This window comes from Myxocyprinus asiaticus, chromosome 2 (genome assembly GCF_019703515.2).
Source record: "Myxocyprinus asiaticus isolate MX2 ecotype Aquarium Trade chromosome 2, UBuf_Myxa_2, whole genome shotgun sequence".
NCBI classification, from domain to species: domain Eukaryota; kingdom Metazoa; phylum Chordata; class Actinopteri; order Cypriniformes; family Catostomidae; genus Myxocyprinus; species Myxocyprinus asiaticus.
Window position 1 is genome coordinate 3,712,590 of NC_059345.1, and position 21,057 is coordinate 3,733,646.

A 21,057-nucleotide genomic window follows, 5' to 3' on the forward strand; every position below is an offset into this window, starting at 1 on the left:
TTAGCCAAACCCACTTGAGCCTAGACTTAGCACATGCTTGCATGAAAATACCAAAACTTCATGGCCATGCCAATAGCTTTGCGCTTATAATTTATAACATAGCGCGTGTGCTCTTAAAATAGGGCCCAGAATGTCTTGCGATTTTGCAAACAAAGAAGGTACCATGATAGCATGAAAGGTTAAGACTGCCTTTATTTGGAATTGAATATCAATAAATGTTGATTATGCTTCACAGATTGTATTCATCATTGAATCCAGGTAAATATTACAGGGTGAGACTCTTCCTTAAACTGGAGGAAAAACAAAGGTCATCTAACCCCATATCCTCACATGACCTCTGAGTCTGGACACTGGATGCAATTGTTTCCATTCTTGATGCTCTCATGGGAGAACTAGAGTAACTACTGCATTGAATCAATCAATGAAGATGTAAATAAAGGGGAGGAGGGAGTTTAGTGGAGGGTGAAGGCGTTTACGTTTATTCATTTGGCAAATGCTTTCTCCAAAGTGACTTACAGAGCATTCAATATATTATAGATTTATCAGTATGTGTGTCTCCTGGGAATTGATCATAAAACCTTGGTGTTTCTAGCATCATACTCTACCAGTTGAGCTACAGGAACATTAGGGGATGATGCAACAGCCCTACAAATGCTGAAACATATTACACAAAAAAAAAAAAAAAAAAAAAAATTAATGATACAGATTTTGATACATTTTGAGACTCAGCCTGAGAAACTGCTGAAAATCACACAAAAAAACTTGAGCCTAACATTTACTTTTTTTATTTTTCTGATTTAACATTATATATCTCTGGGTGTAAATAAGGTTTCATTCTGTGCCATCTGAGTCATCATTGAGTCTGTGTCGTGTACTTGGCGTTAAGAACGTTAACCATGACTGTTTTCTTATCTATTCTATTTATATTTGTGTCTTATTGTGTCTACTTGTCCTATCTTTTTTATTAACTTATTTGTATTATTATTATTTTGTATGAGTCTGCTCTGTTATGTAATATGACAACCAATACAAATGTTATTTACAAAAATGGAAATATTTAACATGTAGGTTGTGGAAGTGGGGGTAAAGTGCAAAGGGAAAAAACATAATGAAAAATGGTTGAAATATATTCACTTATTCTTGTTTCTTTTTTCTTTTTTTTATGCAACTGCAAACAACAAGACTTGCTATCGGATATGACAGTAATCTGTGACAGGTATCTGCAGTATGCATGTGTGTGCATCTGTGTGCAAAATGTATTTTTGCATGCATTTATGTGCAATAAAATTGAGCGTTAATCTCAGACTACAGAGAATTAATCTAAAAACTAATTCAATCCCTAAAATAAGCATAAAAACAACATACAGTACAACAGTAATATTCAAAATGATTCTGCTGTCGAGCTTTAACGCTCAGCTGAAATGTGACTTCTGATGCACTGAGGCTCACCTTAGCTTTCACAAAGAAGACTGAACGCCTTAGTGGCCCAGATATTCTTTAAAAAATTACCTTTTGAGTTCCAAGGAAGAAAGAAAGTCATGAGGATTTGGAATGACGTGAAAATAAAATTTTTTTGGTGAACTATTCCTTTAAGTGCTGAAGGTGATGATGTGAAGCTGTCATTTATCTTTTATGATGGAGTAAGTGTTTGTCACGTGTCGGAGCCTCAGGGCACCGTCAGTGTGGACTCAGAGTAATTAACATCCACATGATTCCCTGCACACGCTGTGAATTATGGGTATGGCAAACAGAGGACACAGTGTCCTCTAATGGTAGAAGAAATGGTTGACTGCTCACACCTGATCTGTCTGATACAAACTGCTTTCATGTATCTTTCTCTCTTGGCCTCTCTGTGTCTTTTTCATGGTTATAAAATATATTATAATAAAAAAAAGTGTGCTGTTACTTAGCAGTTAGAATAACTATTTTAAAAATGTAGTTATTATTAAAGCTTTAAATTATATTTTGTGTCATAGTACCTTAAAAATGACAGTCTTTTCAATCTATGTTTTTCCACAACCACCATCTGCCTCTTACGCAACACAGTCATCCATTATACATGCAGTATTGACCACAGAGAGAGAACGAGCAGTTGTAACCTTGAGCGTGCATGTCCTTCCATACTGATCAGCTGCGATATGGATTCATTCACATCAAACGCAAAACACAACTGACTATACACGACACACTTTGTTTATTTGAGTATATTTTGAGTCAAGATTGTTTTTTGGCTGCATGAAAAGAAAAAGGCTGCAATTAGCATGAACTGCATATTCAGAGTTAAAAGAAATTAAAAATTTATTTCATTAAAAAAGTGTCACTTTCGAGAAATTGATTATCGATACAGATTTCCCAATTCGATTCGATTCCGATTCACAAGCTCCCGATTCGATATCAATTCATATGGGTATATTTTTGTTATAATGTCCCGTTTGCTTACATATATAATCAATTCTCTCTGTATAATCAATTATACAGGAGACCTTCTAACTAGGTACATTATGAAAATATTAATTTTACTAATTATATTTGATTAGTTTTTCATCATTTTGGTCACATTTAGTATTTTTAAAAATGAACAAATTGATGTATATAATCAATAAAGATGATATTATGTTGCATATATTACATTTTGTTAAATGTTTATTGTTTAAATGCATAATTTGAACTATTTTCAAGTATTTATCCCAAATTTGTTTTTTTGTTTTTTTAGTTTTCCCCTTTTTCTCCCAATTTGGAATGCCCAGTTCCCAATGTGCTTTTTAAGTCCTCGTGGTCGCTTAGTGATTTGCCTCAGTCTGGGTAATCCCAGTTGCCTCCGTGTCTGAGACTGTCAACCTGCGCATCTTATCATGTGGCTTGTTCAGCATGTTGACACGGAGACATAGCGCGTGTAGAAGCTTCATGCCATCCACCGTGGCAACCACGCTCAACTCACCACGCGCCCCACTGAGAGCGAACCACATTATAGCGATCACGAGGAGGTTACCCCATGTGACTCTACCCGCCCTAGCAACCGGGCCAATTTGGTTGCTTAGGAGACCTGGCTGGAGTCACTCAGCACCCCTGGGATTCGAACTAGTGAACTAGCGAAGTCCAGCATATTTTACCACTGAGATGCCACTGAGGAGTGGTGGTGGTGTAGTGGACTAAAGCACATAACTGGTAATCAGAAGGCTGCTGGTTCAATCCTGATAAAAGTGTCTGCAAAATGCATAATTGTAAATAAATGTAGACACCCAGGCCCCCTAGACTGATTTGTTGAACACGTGCTAAAAACCTCTACTGTCTCTTTAAGGAAACCCAGCATTTCAGGAGCATCTGAAGATGAGCACATGTAAAGGAGAGAGACTCGAATGGCTTTATCTCATCTGTGCCTGATTAGAATTAAATGTTTATTTTTGTTGTTTCTGATCAACAACTGACTGTAAAGAATAGAAAGAGTATTAAAAGAGACATTATTGATTGACAAATCAGTTGCGTGGATCTCGTCTTTGGGCACACAAAGCAACTTTTAGGGCATTTTCAGACCTGCAGCTCGTTTGATTTGTTCCAAAACAGGGGCTAAAATTGTTACAGTGTTGCACTTCCTCTTTTTTTTAGCACATCCATTGATACAGGACCGGTTAAAATGATATACCTGTCAAAAATGTGTCAACCATAACACGTTCAAGTGCTGTTTATGTCACGCTTATGCAAAATGTCACAGCATGGTTTCAGTCAGATGTTGCGCGGCAAAGACACTTTATCTGACACACAAATGAAATGCGATGTAAAATTTGCGTCATGGCTATTTTTATCCGTCATTAGTTGCTTTTGCATTATTTCTGCATTGAAAAGTACCTGATCTCACGGTTACAGAGCTGGCTCTCGCACACACATCAGCAGTTACAGAAATACTCAAACCAGCCCATCTGGCACCAACAATCATGCCACGCTCCAAATCACTGAGCTCACATTTTTTTCCTCATTCTGATGGTTGATGTGAACATTAACTGAAGCTCCTGACTCGTATCTGCACTTGATGTCCAATGTAAAATCTGGGTCCCAAAGCAAAACCTGTTGAAAACCACTGACCTAGACCACCTTAGCAACTGCATAGCATCATGGTAGCGAGCATGGGCAATCACCACTTACAAGTAAAAATGTTTCTACAGTGTATCTGTAGAGTCGATGAGATGTGGGTCTTTCAAAAAACATGGACAATGAAGAATATTTTAGCTCTGTCTGCTCGCTGCAGGACATCTGGCTTTATCATTAATATTCATATGTTCAATACATTAATTATAAAATCTGACTGATGCAGAGTGCTAAAAAAATAGCTATCACCCCTAGTGGTGAAAAAGAGCATGACAATAACAGGAAAAAATAGAAGTATAAAAATGAATGAGACAGAGAATGCCAAATGGAAATGTGTGATTTTAAGTTTCAAACATCGCCTTGATCCGAACATCTGCTCTGAATCGCTGCAGAGAACACTCCTAAAAATGTGTGCAGCTACAGATGACCTAAAATAGCCTCTGAGGAGCATGTGACACTCAACGACAAGACAAACCCTAGAGCTGTGTGTGTGTTTTAATTAAGAGAGAGTGAGAGGTTTGGGGTGGGTGAGTAAGTCAATGCATGATTCAGTGTGAACAGACACTGTGAGAATTCAAGGTGTGAACAACCAGTATTATGAAGCTTCAGACTGAGAAATACACTAATAGACTACAGTAAGACTGCCTAGCCACTTTGTTTTGTTCAATTAGAGACAACTTAAACTAAGTAAATCCTTTATCAAATTTGTGGGTTTGACCAGCTTTTGTTTGGTCAAATTATTACCATTAACTATAACCTCACATTGTATGGTATGTACCCTAAATGACAGATGACATCACATTAAATACAAAGATCACTGAGATACTAATTTGAGAAAGTACCATCCATGAGACTCTTGCAATTTTTTTCTTGTAAGATAGCAAAAATGTCGAAGTGCTTTTTGCAAATTGAACTGTTTTTCTTAAGAGATCAAAAGAGAGAGAGATTTTAACTTTCATGCATCTAACTATTGATGTCAGAGATAAGATATAACTAATATTTGGACTGCTTTTGGTGTAACCAGTTACAGCACAATCTGGTGCTGGTTATACTGTTTTTTTAAATATTTGCCAAAGAGCTAGACAGAGCTGGACGGACAGAAAGAGTATGACTGAGACATGGAGATGGACCTTGGCTTTCTCGATCTGGGCCAGAGCTTGTCTCTCAGCTTCTCTGCGCTGGGTCTCTTTATCTTCCTCCAGAGAAACATCAGAGTCAGATGGACGACTGGTGTATGAGTCCGCGGAACCCTACGGCAAGAGCACAGAGACATTATTATGATCATATCTGTGTCAATGTTGACATCATAAAGCTTTCTACTGTGTTATTAGTCATCAAAAATATTTGCTTTTGTGCAATGCTGCTTCAACACAGATAGGTGTCAGGATAAAGCCCAAGACAAACTGTACTGCCAACACTTTTAAGAAGTAACAGTGTACAACTGACAGACAGCAGTGTTTGTAGGGTTGTTAAGCTCTGATATGTTCAATGTTCTTTCAAGGTCTGGATTTGGATTTCTCTAAGGTTTGATATAGTACTTCACTGCAAAAAACTAAACTTCCATTTAATAAACCTTCCTAAATTTAGTGAATAAACCTGTCAGAGGGACAGTTAGGCCTACTTCATGTTTGCTTCTCTGGTTAATTAATCTTGTTTTAAGGATATTTTGATATTTTATGCTAAAACAACACAATTATTCTTATAAAGAATAAGATTTTTCAGAGTGTATATAGGAAATATGGAAGGACAGAAAAAAGGAATGAAGGAAATATAGGACAGAAAAATCAGGAAAGAAGGAATGAGCAAGAAGGAAAGAAGGAAGAAAAGTGCAGGAAGAAAGAAAGAAAGAAAGAAAGGAAAAAGCAAGAAGGAAAGAGCGAGCAAGAAGGAAGCAAGAAAGGAAGGAAGGAAGGAAGGGGCAAAAAGGAAGGAAAATGCAAGAAGGAAAAAGAAAAAAGCAAGAAGGAAGAAAGAAAAAAGGAGGAAGGAAGGAATGAAAAGCAGGAAGGAAGAAAGAAAAAAACAGGAAGGAAGGAAGAAAAGAAAGAAAAAAGCAGGAAGGAAGGAATGAAAAAGTAGGTAGGAAGAAAGAAAAAAGCAGGAAGGAAGGAAGGAATGAAAAAGCAGGAAGGAAGAAAGAAAAAAGCAGGAAGGAAGGAAGGAAGGAATGAAAAAACAGGAAGGAAGGAAAGAGCAAGAAGGAAAGAAGGAAGTAAAATGCAGGAAGAATGAGAGAAGAAAGAAAAAGCAGGAAGGAAAGAGTGAGCAAGCAGAAAGCAAGAAGGGAATGAAGGAAAGAAGGAAGGAAGGAGCAAGAAGGAAGGAAGGAAAATGCAGGAAGGAAGAAAAAGCAGGAAGGAAGCAAAGAGCAAGAAGGAAAGAAGGAAGTAAAATGCAGGAAGAAAGAAAGAAAGACAAAGCAGGAAGGAAAGAGCGAGCAAGAAGAAAGCAAGAAAGGAATGAAAGACGGAAGGAAGGAGCAAGAAAGAAGGAAGAAAAGAAGGAAGGAAATAAAGAAAGAAGGAAGGAAAATGCAGGAAGGAAGAAAAAAGCAGGAAAGAAGCAAAGAACAAGAAGGAAAGAAGGAAGTAAAGTGCAGGAAGAAAGAAAGAAAGAAAGACAAAGCAGGAAGGAAAGAGCGAGCAAGAAGAAAGCAAGAAAGGAATGAAAGAAGGAAGGAAGGAGCAAGGAGGAAGGAAGAAAAGAAGGTAGGAAATAAAGAAAGAAGAAAGAAAAAGCAGGAAGGAAGAAAAAAGCAGGAAGGGAGGAAGGAAGGAAGGAAAGAAAGAAGCAGAAAGAAAGAAGAAAGGCAAAAGCAGGAAGGAAACAAAAAGCAAGAAGGAAGGAAGAAAAAAGGTAGGAAATAAAGAAATAAGAAAGAAAGAAAGAAAGAAAGGGAAGGAAGGAAAGGATGTAGCTAAGAATGAAAAGTGCCTGTGTGTAGTGTTGAGCACATCAAACACACAGTCAATCTCTCTCTCTCTCTCTCTCTCTCACACACACACACACACAAACACACACAGAGACACCCCGTGGCACTTTTACTGCAGTCTTTATCTCAGTGATTTTCCACAATGTGTGATAAAATCACCTTTTAGCACCTGATCAGTTACGATACACATACAGTTTACAAGACATCCCACAGCTATACAAGTTATATATTGTCATAATTTAAGATATGATAAATGTGAACTATCAATAACCTTTCAGTTGACATGGGAGAAGATAATGTAATTTTGTGCTTGTATTACCAATAGATTAATTGTAATTATATTAAATATTATATATACGGTAGCTTCTTACACCAATGTTGTTCTTGACTCGAGTCCCCGTTGCTCGTTTCAGCAGACGAATCCATGAGGCCTTCATCAGCCAATCCGGTTAGAGCATTTGCTCTCCTCACCATACCAACCACAAACTTCAATTAACTCTATCAACAATCAAATACCTACTACCACTGGCATCAACTACATCATATACAAATGTCAGTCAAAGTTTAAGACAAAGCTGCAAAGGAAAACGAAAAAAGCTACATCGAAACTTCATACAGTATAAGTGTACGAAGTCCTTGTTGGATAATCAAATGCAGACAGCCGCACCATAAACACGCCACTGCTGTTGTTCATTTAAATTGGTTTTCTTTTATCTAAAATATCCTTTACTTAAATTTAACCTCCATAAGATGCTACCTAATATCTCTGCTATTGCTCGGGCTAACGTTAACAATGCTAGCTGCACCACTGCTGTTGCTGTGGGGACGGAGAGTTTCGCTGTTGCGTTGTTGACAATGGCGCGCAATTCCACGTGCATGTACTTGCTCTTGTTCCCTGCGCATAGTGAACGATGGCAGCTGCGGCAGTCAGTGTAGACTTTGTTGGTTACATATTTTCTCCTAATTTTCCAGCCCACCCTGCTGCAAAAACACCAGTAAGCTCAGCTCCCATGCTCCTCGCTGGAGAGCCCTTGCCCGATCCCCAGAGCTTGGCACTCCGGTGATGCTAAAGAAGCTAGCAACACTGCTGCAATCTCTGTGTCTCTCAGGTGCTGCAGTGTTTTGCTCCCACTTTACTCCTTATATGTCAGTTTTGGTTCTTCTGTGTAAGCATAGTGTTGCTAAATATCAGGCAGTCGTCTGGACAGTCATCTGTGAGCTCTGCAGTCTTCCTCTCGCTCTCATATGAATCCCGTATCAGCTCCTCTGTTTTGCTTTCTCTCTGCACCTTCACTCTAACTCAGCTCTCTCTCTATCTCTCTCTCTCTCCTCCTCCTCCCCAGCACTCGCTCTGTCTCTGCATTCCTCTACACGGTCTCTCCATCTGCACTTCTCTGCTGTGATTAATGCCCCTGAGACTGTGCTTGTGTGTGTGCGTGAGAAAGAACGACAGACAGAATGAAAGAGTGACAAAGATGGAATGAAAAAATGACAGAAAGAATGAAAGAGCAACAGAAAATATGTCAGAAAGAGAGAATGAAAAAATGGCAGAAATAAAAGAATGAAAAAAATGACAGAATATGGCCAAAAGAATGAAAAAAGCAACAAAAAGAAAGTAGGAGAATGACAAAGAATGACAGAAAGACAGAAAAAATGACAGAATGAACGGCAAAAAGAACGACCTAAAGAAAAATGAAAAACTGACAGAAAGAAAATGAAAAAATTAAAGAATGACAGATAGAATAAAAAAAAATGTCAGAATGAAAAAACAACCAAAAGAACAACCGAAAAGATGAAAAATGACAGAAAGAAAATGAAAAAAAATGACAGAAAAAATTATAGAAAGAAAGAGAAAATGGATGGAGGATGAAGGAGCAACAAAGAATGACAGAAAGAATAAAAAATGACAAATTAAAGAACAACAGAAATAATGAAATACAGAAAGAACGAATAAACAAATGATTGAATGAAAACAAAAGATAGAAAGAACAAAACAATTAAAAAAGAATGAAAGAACCAATGAGAAAGAAAGAGAATGATACAACGTATGAAAAAATGACTGAAAGAAAATAAAAGAATCACAGAATGAAGAAACAACAGAAAGAATGAAAAATGATAGAAAGAATTTAAATAATGACAGAAAGAACAACTGAAAGGATGAAAAAATTACAGATAGAAAATGAAAGAATGACAAAGAGAAAATGACAGAGGATGAATGAATGACATATTTGTGTAGTCCAGGGGGCCAGCTGTGTGCCAGCGCATCTATACCGAGAGGTGCCTCGGTTAGGGCATAACAGAGCGGTCAGTGGGAGGATTCTCGGGGAGCGAACAGGTCTACCTGTGCCTGCCCGAATCGACTCTAAACCTGCTGGACCACCTGATGGTGGAGTCTCCACTCTCCCCTGAGGGTAACCTGTCGTGACAGCATGTCCGCTGCAGTGGTGAGGTCGCCCGGGATGTGAGTGGCTCGCAGTGACTTGAGGTGCTGCTGACGCCAGAGGAGGAGACGGCGGGCGAGTTGTGACATACAACAGGAGCGCAAACCGCCTTGACGGTTGATATATGCCACCGTTGCCGTGTTGTCTGTCCGAACTAACACTTGCTTGCCCTGGATCAATGGCCGAAACATCCGCAGGGCGAGCAGAATTGCCAACATCTCAAGGCAGTTGATGTGCCAACGTAGCCACGGGCCCATCCAGGAGCCAGCAGCTGTGTGCCTGTTGCATACAGCGCCCCAGCACATCTTGGAGGCGTAACCATAAGGCACCTGGAGACCTGCTCTAAGGGAACGCCTGCCCGTAGAAATGTGAGGTTGGTCCAAGGGCTGAAGTGGCGGCAACAGACCGGCGTGATGGCCACGCAATGTGTCCCGTGGTGCCATGCCCATCTCTGGACTCAAGTATGGACCCAGTGCTGAAGCGGTCTCATATGCATCAACCCGAGCGGAGTGGCTACCGCTGAGGATGCCATATGCCTCAGGAGCCTCTGAAACAGTTTCAGTGGAGCTGCTGTCTTCTGTCTGAATGCCTTCAAACAGGTCAGCACCAACTGTGTGCGCTCGTTCATGAGGCACACCGTCATCGAGACTGAGTCCAACTCTGAACCGGGGGGAGCTTGCTCTTTTCCCAGTTGACCCGAAGCCCTAGTCGGCTGATGTGCGAGACCACCAGGTCCCTGTGCGCACACAACACATCCCGAGAGTGAGCTAGGATTAGCCTGTTGTCGAGATAGTTGAGGATGCGAATTCCCACTTCCCTTAACGGGGCAAGGGCTGCCTCTGCGACCTTTGTGAAGATGTGAGGGGACAAGGACAGGCCGAAAGGAAGACATTGTACTGATACGCCCGACCCTTGGATGCAAACCAAAAATCACCCCCAGTGCTAGCCGCACTGGCCTCATACCCGTAGGTAGAAGGACCGAGGCGGGGAGCCGCTGGGGTGGCTTGCTTCCTTACGAAGGCAAGCCGCGACTGCAATGTTGCCATGGTCATGTTCTCGCAATGAGTACATGACTCATCCACGAACGCTGTCTCCGTGTGGGTAGCGCCCAGACACAAAAGACAGTGATCATGACCGTCAGAAGGCAAGAGATAATGACCGCAACGAGGAATAACACACAAATGGAAAGGCATCTTTAAAAAGACGTTCCGTGTGTGCCGCTCTTTTAGAGAAATATACTATTTTTTTCAGAATATACTCTTTTATTTCTGCCGAAGCGCCCAAGGGCGTTCTCTGCAGTGCACCAGTGCAGAGGGGGAGAAGCCGCTGAAATGCACTGTCAGATCCAGCAGAGGAGAATGAACAGTTGTGAGAATTCAGCTCAGTGAGCATCGACTGTTCGGCTCCGAAGAGAAAATCTGAATGAGTGGTTGCATACCAGCTCCTTTTATACCCGTATGTTCGGGGGAGTGGTATGCAAATACCACTCGCCAATTCTCATTGGCCTTTTTTCAAAGACCAGAGGTTTTTCGGGCTTCCAAGAGTGACCCCTAGTGTCACTACATCGACACAACATCGAGTGAGTGACAGATAGGGAACAAAAGATAGAAAGAACAAAACAATTAATAAAGAACGAAAGAACCAATGAGAATGAAAGAGAATGAAAGAATGACAGAAAGAATGAAAAAAACAACAGAAAACACGACCGAAAGAAAGAAAGACAAAAAGAATGAATAACAAATGAGTGAACAAACAAATGAGACTAAGTACAAAGGAAAATGAGAGCCCATCTCTTTCCTGTTGCTGCCCACCTAATCAGTGGCCTCAGACAGTAGATTGTCCAGTATATTCTCAGTAGAAGCACCATAGGGTGATTGGACCTGAAAACCAGCTTTTCCTTCAGCATCTGAGATATTTCAGGGACACAGCCATCCTCCCAAAAAGAAAAAGTAGGGGTGGCTACATGTTTGCCCCACAACATTAACAGAGCCATTTACTAGTCACACAGTAGGGAGCCTGACTCTGTTCGTGTCTCGAAGGGAACCGTCTGGTTGAGAAAAGTCTTGCAACAGTCGGATTTGCTATTGCAAGGGTTAGAATTAGGATTAGGGTTAGGGATAGGTGTAGGGTTTATGTGAGACTAAAAAACAAAAAAAAAAAAAAAAAAAAAAAAAAACACATTAAACACGGTGTATTAATATGTATGAAAATGGCCTATGAAACTTTCCCCAGCCCAACAGGGGTTCTTTATCTTCTGAACTGGTGTGTATGCTTATCCTATTCCTGTGTGTTGTTTCAAAACATCCACCTGCATCTTGTGGTGTGCTAGAGTTGAGAGCATTTGAATCTGATACTCAACTATCTGGGCTAACCATAGCAACTTGCATTGTTCACAAAAATTGGGCTTGCATGGGCTTTAGCTACATGGGATTGTACAACTACTAATTTTTTCTAGTCGCCTATTCGTCCAGAAAAGTAGATGAATAGTCAAGTCAGTGGTTATGTTAAGTAAATGACTAATCAGTGGCATGACAGTCATATGGAGATTATGTGCTCTCCAGTTGTCTGTTCAGTTCTGGACAATAGTTTCATTTGTTTCAGAGGTCTCAGGGCAGTTCACAAGTATTTTAAGTTTTATGTGAGCACCCCAAACGAATTCAGACCATTGCAGAAGTCTGCCATTCAGATTCGCTTATTAAATGTGCTTGGATGGTTTAAGTCATACCTAACAGGCAGATCCTTCAAGGTCACCTGGGGAGGAGAAGTGTCCAAGTCACACCAGCTGACCACTGGTGTTCCTCAGGGATAAGTGCTTGGACCTCTCCTCTTCTCGATCTACACTACATCACTTGGACCAATAATTATGGCACATGGCTTTTCCTACCACTGCTACGCAGATGATACACAGCTGTACCTGTCGTTCCAGCCTGACAACCCTACCATCTCCACTCATATCTCTGCCTGCCTCTCTGAGATCTCGGCCTGAATGATGGAGTGTCACCTTCAGTTCAACTTGGCCAAGACAGAACTCCTTGTGATCCCAGCCAACCCGCCTGTTGACCACAACCTCACCATTCATCTTGGTTCAACTACATTAATGACAACTAGGACAGCTTGGAACTTGAGAGCGGTGGTAGATGACCAGCTTCACTGCCCACATCTCCTCAACCACCCGGTCTTGCAGGTTTGCGCTTTACAACATCCTATCTGAATATGCTGTGGTCCAATCTCTGGTCATCTCAAGACTGGACTACTGTAATGCCCTGTTGGCTGGTCTCCCAGCTAGCATGATTAGCCACTGCAGATGGTCCAGAATGCAGCAGCACATCTGAGCTTCAATCAGACAAAGAGATCTCACGTCACTCCACTCTTGATTTCATTCCACTGTTTACCTGTTGCTGCGCGCATCAAATTCAAGGCTTTGACCCTGGTCTTCAGGACAGCCTATGGAACAGCTCCCTCTTACTTCAATTCACTCCTCCAGGTCTATATCCCACCTCGCTCTCTGTGGTCAATGAACGAGCAGCACCTGGTGGTCCCATCGCATAATGGCACAAAATCTATTTCACAATCATAAACTTTCTCTGTTCCTCTGTGGTGGAATGAACTTCCACCAACCTCCACATGATCTGCTGCTATGATCTCAGCATTCAAGAACCAGCTGAAAACACATCTGTTCCAAGAGCACTTAACCACACTAAATGCAATTACTTAATATTCAACAATTGTCTGTCTCTTTCTTCTATGCATTATTTCTCCAGCCACTTTGAGAACTTGGCAGTGGGATACTGCAGATATGGTTGACTTTTGTAGGACAAATTGCTTGCTATGTTCCTCATTTGTAAGTCGCTTTCGATAAAAGTGTCTGCTAAATGACTAAATGTAAATGTAAAGTTCTTTGTGAACACAACATGCTCCAGTTTCATGTTATATTTCGACATTTCGAACAAGCACAACTGAAGTCATGTGATACACAACTGGTTTTAAACAGACCCAATCTAACACTGAGAGGCCGTTTTTGCATTAAAAAAAGCTAGATGCAGTGCAAAACATATATCCTAAGAATTGCTTTTAAAAGTTGAAATTATTTTTTTATCTAACTGCATCTAAAAAATTTGTCAATCGTATGCGAGATACAGCTGGACATTGCGCAACAGTCGTCTAGCGCATAGGCTATTTACATTAAAAAACGATGGAAAAGAGCGCCTATGGACACAAGTTGACACGCTTTTAAAAGTCGACATTCTTTTTTAACTGACGTGACATCTAAAAAAATGTGCCACTCTTATGCAAGATAATGAAAAAGCAGCCGGACACGGTGCAATGGTCGTCCATATTATTCATGTTTATATAGAAAAACAATTGGAAAAGAGCGCAAAAACGTGTTCGGTGCGAAATACCCCTTACAGAAAGAATGCAGGTGCCTCCAGACGCACTTTTAAATGTTTTTTACCTGGCATCATATCTAAAAAATGCACTGATCCTGCAATACACGCTGAAAAAACAACTGAATGTGGTGCAACGGTCAAAGATATCCCTCTAGCTCATGTTATCATAGAAAAACAAGGGAAGAACACAGACGGACACAAAAATGCTTTTGGTGTTAACGGCCCCCAACAAAACTCAGATGTCTTGAGACATGCTTTTGTCAAGTTGATGTTCTTTTTTACCTGACGTAACGTCTCAAAAATGTGGCGCTCCTGGGTAATACGCTGAAAAAAACAGCTGGACACGGCACAAAGGTCAAAAACACGTTCGGTGTGAATCAACCTAAAATATCTGGGATTCACTGTCAATCAAAAGCATTTTTTTCACTCTCACATTGATAACATGTTTTCTGGGACTCTGTCTGAATTCGGTCACATTCAGAGCCACTATGTTGCAGCACAGAATGAGCATTCCAAGAATGTCCCTTGTGCTTTTGTCTCGGAAGAAAAGTCTGCTTTCCTTGCTTTCATACTGTACTTTTTTGATGAAGGATATTCAGAGATGGTAGATTCCTTGTAACTGACTGTTTGGAGTCTGTATTTTTCTGACATTCATTCACGGACATCATGTTCTGTTGAGAACTGACAACACTGCAGTTGCATCTTACATAATTCGCCAGAAGGAACCACTGTAATTCATGATATAAATTTAATGTAACTTAAATATGAATTTAAATGAGGAATTCAATCTCTAATAGCAATCTCTGCTACGGAAGGTCTTGCTGGGAATCAATATTTTAAACAGATAGATCCACTCTGAAAAGTTCAACCATGTTCCATTCTTTGTGGCTTAAATTAGAACAGACATCAATGTGGATAATCACAGTTATTGATTACATCACACAATGTCACCATCACCTTTCATATATAGTTGAAGTAAGATGTTTACATACATCTTAGCCAAATACATTTAAACTCAGTTTTTCACAATTCCTGACATTTAATCGTAGAAAACATTCCCTGTCTTAGGTCAGTTAGGATCACTACTTTATTTTAAGAATGTGAAATGTCAGAATAATAGTAGAAAGAATGATTTATTTCAGCTTTTATTTCTTTCATCATATTCCCAGTGGGTCAGAAGTTTACATACACTTTGTTAGTATGTGGTAGCATTGCCTTTCAATTGTTTAACTTGGGTCAAATGTTTTGGGTAGCCTTCCACAAGCTTCTCACAATAAGTTGCTGGAATTTTGGCCCATTCCTCCAGACAGAACTGGTGTAACTGAGTCAGGTTTGTAGGCCTCCTTGCTCGCACACTCTTTTTCAGTTCTGCCCACAAATTTTTTATCGGATTGAGGTCAGGGCTTTGTGATGGCCAGTCCAATACCTTGACTTTGTTGTCCTTAAGCCATTTTGCCACAACTTTGGAGGTATGCTTGGGGTCATTGTCAATTTGGAAGACCCATTTGCGACCGAGCTTTAACTACCTGGCTGATGTCTTGAGATGTTGCTTCAATATATCCACATAATTTTCCTTCCTCATGATGCCATCTATTTTGTGAAGTGCACCAGTCCCTCCTGCAGCAAAGCACCCACACAACATGATGCTGCCACCCCCATGTTTCACGGTTGGGATGGTGTTCTTCGGCTTGCAAGCCTCACCCTTTTTTCTCCAAACATAACGATGGTCATTATGGCCAAACAGTTTAATTTTTGTTTCATTAGACCAGAGGACATTTCTCCAAAAAGTAAGATCTTTGTCCCCATGTGCACTTGCAAACTGTAGTCTGGCTTTTTTTTTTTTTTTTTTTTTTTGACGGTTTTTGAGCAGTGGCTTCTTCCTTGCCGAGCAGCAGGCTATGTCGATATAGGACTTGTTTTACTGTGGATATAGATACTTGTCTACCTGTTTCCTCCAGCATCTTCACAAGGTCCTTTGCTGTTGTTCTGGGATTGATTTGCACTTTTCGCACAAAACTACGTTCATCTCTAGGAGACAGAATGCGTCTCCTGCCTGAGCGGTATGATGGCTGCGTGGTCCCATGGTGTATATACTTGCGTACTATTGTTTGTACAGATGAACATGGTGGTACCTTCAGGCATTTGGAAATTGCTCCCAAGGATGAACCAGACTTGTTTTTTTTTTTTCTGAGGTCTTGGCTGATTTCTTTTGATTTTTCCCATGATGTCAAGCAAAGGCACTGAGTTTGAAGGTAGGCCTTAAAATACATCCACAGGTACACCTCCAATTCAGTACACCTCCTATCAGAAGCTTATTGGCTAATTGTCTAAAGGCTTGACATCATTTTCTGGAATTTTTCAAGCTGCTTATAGGCACAGTTAACTTAGTGTATGTAAACTTCTGACCCACTGTAATTTTGATATAGTCAATTAAAAGTGAAACAATCTGTCTGTAAACAATTGTTGGAAAAATTACTCATGTCATGCACAAAGTAGATGTCCTAAACGACTTGCCAAATTAGTTTGCTAATATTAAATCTGTGGAGTGGCTAAAAAATTAGTTTTAATGACTTCAACCTAAGTGAATGTAAACTTCTGATTTCAACTGTAGCCTACTGTACACACTTGTACATACAAGTGATTTGTCTCTTTCTACCGTCTTTCCTTTTCATCTAACTTTACAGTACATATGAAGCTGTTTTATTTGTTGATGTAGTATCTCTGTTTTTGTCCTTCAGCGTGACTCTGTCTGGTCAAATATTTACCTAGCATCCCTTTGGGTCCATCCAACCTCAAACACACACACACACACACACACACACACACACACACACACACACACACACACACACACACACACACACACACTAAATACACAAATCTATATAATGGAGCAGTCAATACTGGGTACACAATTTACACATCTGCCAATCAAAGATACACTCCATATTAGGGATGGGACCAAACTTTTTTTTAGATGATTTCTTAAAGTGACAATACCATTTTAGTGATTGTTATACAAATGAATGTAAATTCAGTGTTTTTATTTATAAATTGTACACATTATATCAAACAGTGACAGCGCTTGTCAATATTATAAATACAATTTCATGATTAGGGCTGGGTAAAAAAACAAATTTTTCAATTAATTGTTTTTTGTTGTTTTGTTTTTTTTACATTTGGTCGATTCAATATCGATTCTCAAAAGCCATGGATCGATCATTTACTCTAGACGCAACTCTCCACTGCTATGAGAAGAAATAACTTGCATTTGCAACCAAATTTTGCGCTATGCAACTAAAAATCTATATATACGGAAACTGGCTGGTAAATGTTTAGATTTCACTCACTAGTAATTGTGTAGTATAGTGGTGGAGTATTCTGCAGTGAGATCCTTTCACTGCGGGTTGAGAGTAAAAGTTGATCCGTGTAATGTGTGTCCAAAGAGAAGATCCACGCAACTGATTTATCATTGAATAATATCTCTTTTAATACCCTTTCTATTCTATACATTCAATTGTTGATCATAAACAAAAAATAAATAAAAAATAAACATTTGATTGTAATCAGGCATAGCACAGATGAGATAAAGCCATTCAAATCTCTCTTGTTAACATGCGCTCTTTAAAGGCGCTGTTTACAGAAATGCCGAATTTCTTTAAAGAGACAGTAACATTTTTTAGCACGTGTTCAACAAATCAATGTAAATACCTGTAAATACTACAAATTATGCAATTAAATAATACAAATTTAACAAAATATATTATATGCAATATAATATCATATTTATTGATTAAATGCATTGATTTGTTCATTTTTAAAAAGCTAAAATGTGACCAAAATGATGAAATCTAATAATTAGTCAAATTAATATTTTCATATTGTACCTAGTTAGAAGGTCCCTGTATAATTCACAGCATTAGCTGGAAGAGAATTTATTTCATATATAAGCAAAAGGAACATTATAGCTGAAATATAACCTATGAATTGATATCGTATTGAATCAAATCGGAATCGAATCGATAGTTTGTAAATTGGAATTGCATTGGGAAATCTGTATCGATACCCAGCCCTATTTGTGATAGAATATGAATTAATAGAATGTAGTATATTTCTATTTTTAAAAAGTTAAAATGTGATTACAATTATGATGACAAATTACTCAGAACAGGTTCTGTTCCGTTCTATTGCTTGTTTTGCACCTGATCAGCCTAAAGCTCTCTATTTATTTATTTTGTTTGTGATCTTTTTTTATAGAGGAAAGTATATGAGAAACTCTTATTATTTAAACTTTGAGCATTTATATTGTGTATTTAAGAACTTTATTTTGATGAGAAATTGTAGATACTGTTCAAACATTTTTCTTAAAAAAAAAATAATAATAATTTGAACCGAAACGTGAGATAACCATATCGTCCCATCCCTACTCCATATATCAAAAAACGTAACGTCCTGCTCCACATCTATTCATTAAAACTCTTTAAAATCTGCATGTATTGTAAACATTATATGACTCATGACTGGGTGCACCAGTAGTTTTTACACTAGTAACTACTGTAGTAAACATCTACATAAAAGTCTGTTGTATTCTTATAACTACTTAGAATACAGAAATACTGATTAATTGGCTAGTACGGAACAAAACAGGTTGTACAGTATGTTACTAATGGACCTAAACAAAGAAAAGTGTCCAGAATATTTCCAGAAATTACATAGAAGTCTTCAGAGACTTTCTATGAAGAATTGTCTGAGTTTTATGACCACAAAACATGTTGTATAGCTAAAGAGAAAAAAACTGGAACTACCTGGAACACTTGCAGAAGAATGTTCAAAAACCTACGATTTCACTCTGTGCTCAGTTTGTTCATGTGCTATGGCCTGAGAAAGATAGCATGCACACTAGTCTATTCCAGATGTTATCACAGATGTTAACAATGAATTTGTACAGCTAATACAATCACAGGCTTCTAGGCATACTTTAAAAAGACTCCAGTACTCTTGTGCACAACATCAAAGCAAGACGCTTTTGGGGGGCAAAAAAGTTCAGGAAACTTCACAAAATCAGTTATTCCCACCCACAAAATCTCAGCCCAGAAAATTCCAGAAAGGAGCCATTATTTTTCATGCAGCTGAAAAGTGAAGCTATTCGGGACTCACCACATCAGATTCCTCGCTGGTAGAGAGGTACATGTCTATGAGTGCGTCTGTCAGTGTGTGTATGTATAAATATGTGTGTGTGTGTGAGATAGCGGTTCTCCACCCAGTTGCTCTATAAACAGTCCTAGAAAGAGGGGGGTGCTTCCTTAACATCCCACTCTTGTGGGCTTGAGTTTGAGTTTGCAGGGGCACAACTATGTGCTTTTAAAGTGAATGGTCTAATACTCCACATTCTCTCCCCTCCCATAGCAAGTTACTCTACCCAGAATTCTCTCTGTCTTTCCCACACTAAGAAAAAAACCTACAGTGATTGACCCATTCTTTCAGACATTTATACAAACACAAGCAGTTATACACATACAGTACACTACCAGACAAAAGTAGCAATAGTGTACAGTCAGCAGATCTCATGCTAATGATCACATACTAAAATGATGATCACTAAAGAAGAGTTTGTTTTGAAAGGCAAAATTAGCTTAAAAGTAAGGGAGAGAATTCAATGTACCAACAGTTGTTATGTAAATGGTGACTGCAACCAATTTATAACATGGTCTAGCTGTTTCGGCTCTCACACACACGCACACACACACACTAGGGTTTTATTGACCCAGATTTGTACTACAGTATGTATTGATATAAGCCTTTCAAACTAAGCCTCCAGCAATGAATAGGCTAGTTTCAGAAAATGCAGTTCCAGTAACAAGTACTTCCAGAAAAACACAGTTAATCCAGTTATGACTACTTCCAGAAAAATGCAGACAGTTCAGCTATGATTAGTAAAAAAATAACACAGTTAGTCCTGTAACAATTATTATCAGAAAAATGCAATTCCAATAACTATTAGTTAAAAAAAAAAAAAACATTGCAGTCGGTCCAGTAATGATTAATTCCAGAAACGATTATTTTCAGAAAAATGCAGTTAGTCCAGCAACAATTAGTTCCTGAATAATGCAGTTACACCAGCAATTATTCGTTTTAAAAAATGCAGTTATTCCAGCAACAATAAATTCAAGAAAAATGCAGTTGGTCCTGCAATGTTTAGTTCCAGAAAATGCAGTTAGTCTAGTAATGATTAGTTCAATAAAAATGCATTTAGTCCAGCAACAAATAGTTCCAGTAACAATTAGATCAAAAACAGTGAAGTTGGTTCAGTAACTATTATTTTAAGACAAATGCTGTTAGTCCAGTAATGATTAGTTCCAGAATAATGCAGTTAGTCCAGCAACAGTTTGTTCCAGAATAATGGTGGTGGCGTAATGGGCTAAAGCACTGAACTGGTAACCAAAAGGTTGTTGGTTCAATCCCCACAGCCACCACCATTGTGTCCTTGAGCAAGGTGCTTAACTCCAGGTTGCTCCAGGGGGATTGTCCCTGTAATAAGGGCACTGTAAGTTGCTTTGGATAAAAGCGTCTGCTAAATGCATAAATGTAAATGTAACAATTAGTTCCAGAAAAATGCAGTTAGTCTAGCTATGATTAGTTCCATTAAATGCAGTTAGTCCAGTAATGATTAGTTCCAGAAAAAAATGCAGTACCAGTAACATTAGTTCAAAAACACTGGTTGGACCAGTAACAATTAGTTCCAAAAAATGCAGTTGGTCCAGCAAAGACTACTTCCAGAAAAATGCAGTTAGTCCAGCAATGATTAGTTCCATTAAATGCAGTTATTCCAGTAATGATTAGTTCCAGTAAAAACATTGATTCAAAAACAAAACAAAAAAAAAACAGTAAAGTTGGTCCAGTAACGATTAGTTTTAGAAAAACGCTGTTAGTCCAGTATCAATGAGTTCCACAAAAATGCAGTTAGTCCAGCAGTTAGGCCTTATTGTTATGATTGGTGTAACCTAGTGTCTGTATCTGATTTACCCAGTATCATAACTATTCACATTGTCATTTATCTAAAACAGAAATGCCTTGTTTCTCAACATACACACTTTATGAGCGAAAACAGTCCAGACATTAAACCAACACCATTACACCATATTTTGTATGTGCTACCTATGAAATGACTTGAAACAGCTTCTAACCAGGCAAAAAGATTACCATATCTAAAAAAAAA

At 39.0% G+C, this 21,057-nt stretch overlaps 1 protein-coding gene across 3 annotated transcripts in view; it reads right to left on the reverse strand.

The window, feature by feature from the left end:
* cacnb2a (calcium channel, voltage-dependent, beta 2a) overlaps positions 1-19,063 on the reverse strand; it is a 58,097-nt gene extending 39,034 nt beyond the window's left edge. The window contains exons 1-2 of one of the 3 annotated variants that reach the window (XM_051714163.1): positions 18,999-19,063; positions 5,211-5,330 (exon numbers count right to left, since the gene is read on the reverse strand). In XM_051714163.1, coding sequence (XP_051570123.1) covers positions 5,211-5,330; positions 18,999-19,031 — 153 coding nt within the window. In that variant the 5' untranslated portion in view covers positions 19,032-19,063. Of the gene's footprint in view, positions 1-5,210; positions 5,331-7,383; positions 8,194-18,998 lie in introns of those variants that run through there. The other 2 variants (XM_051714153.1, XM_051714173.1) reach the window with 2 other exon arrangements.
* Positions 19,064-21,057: the final 1,994 nt, after the last annotated feature.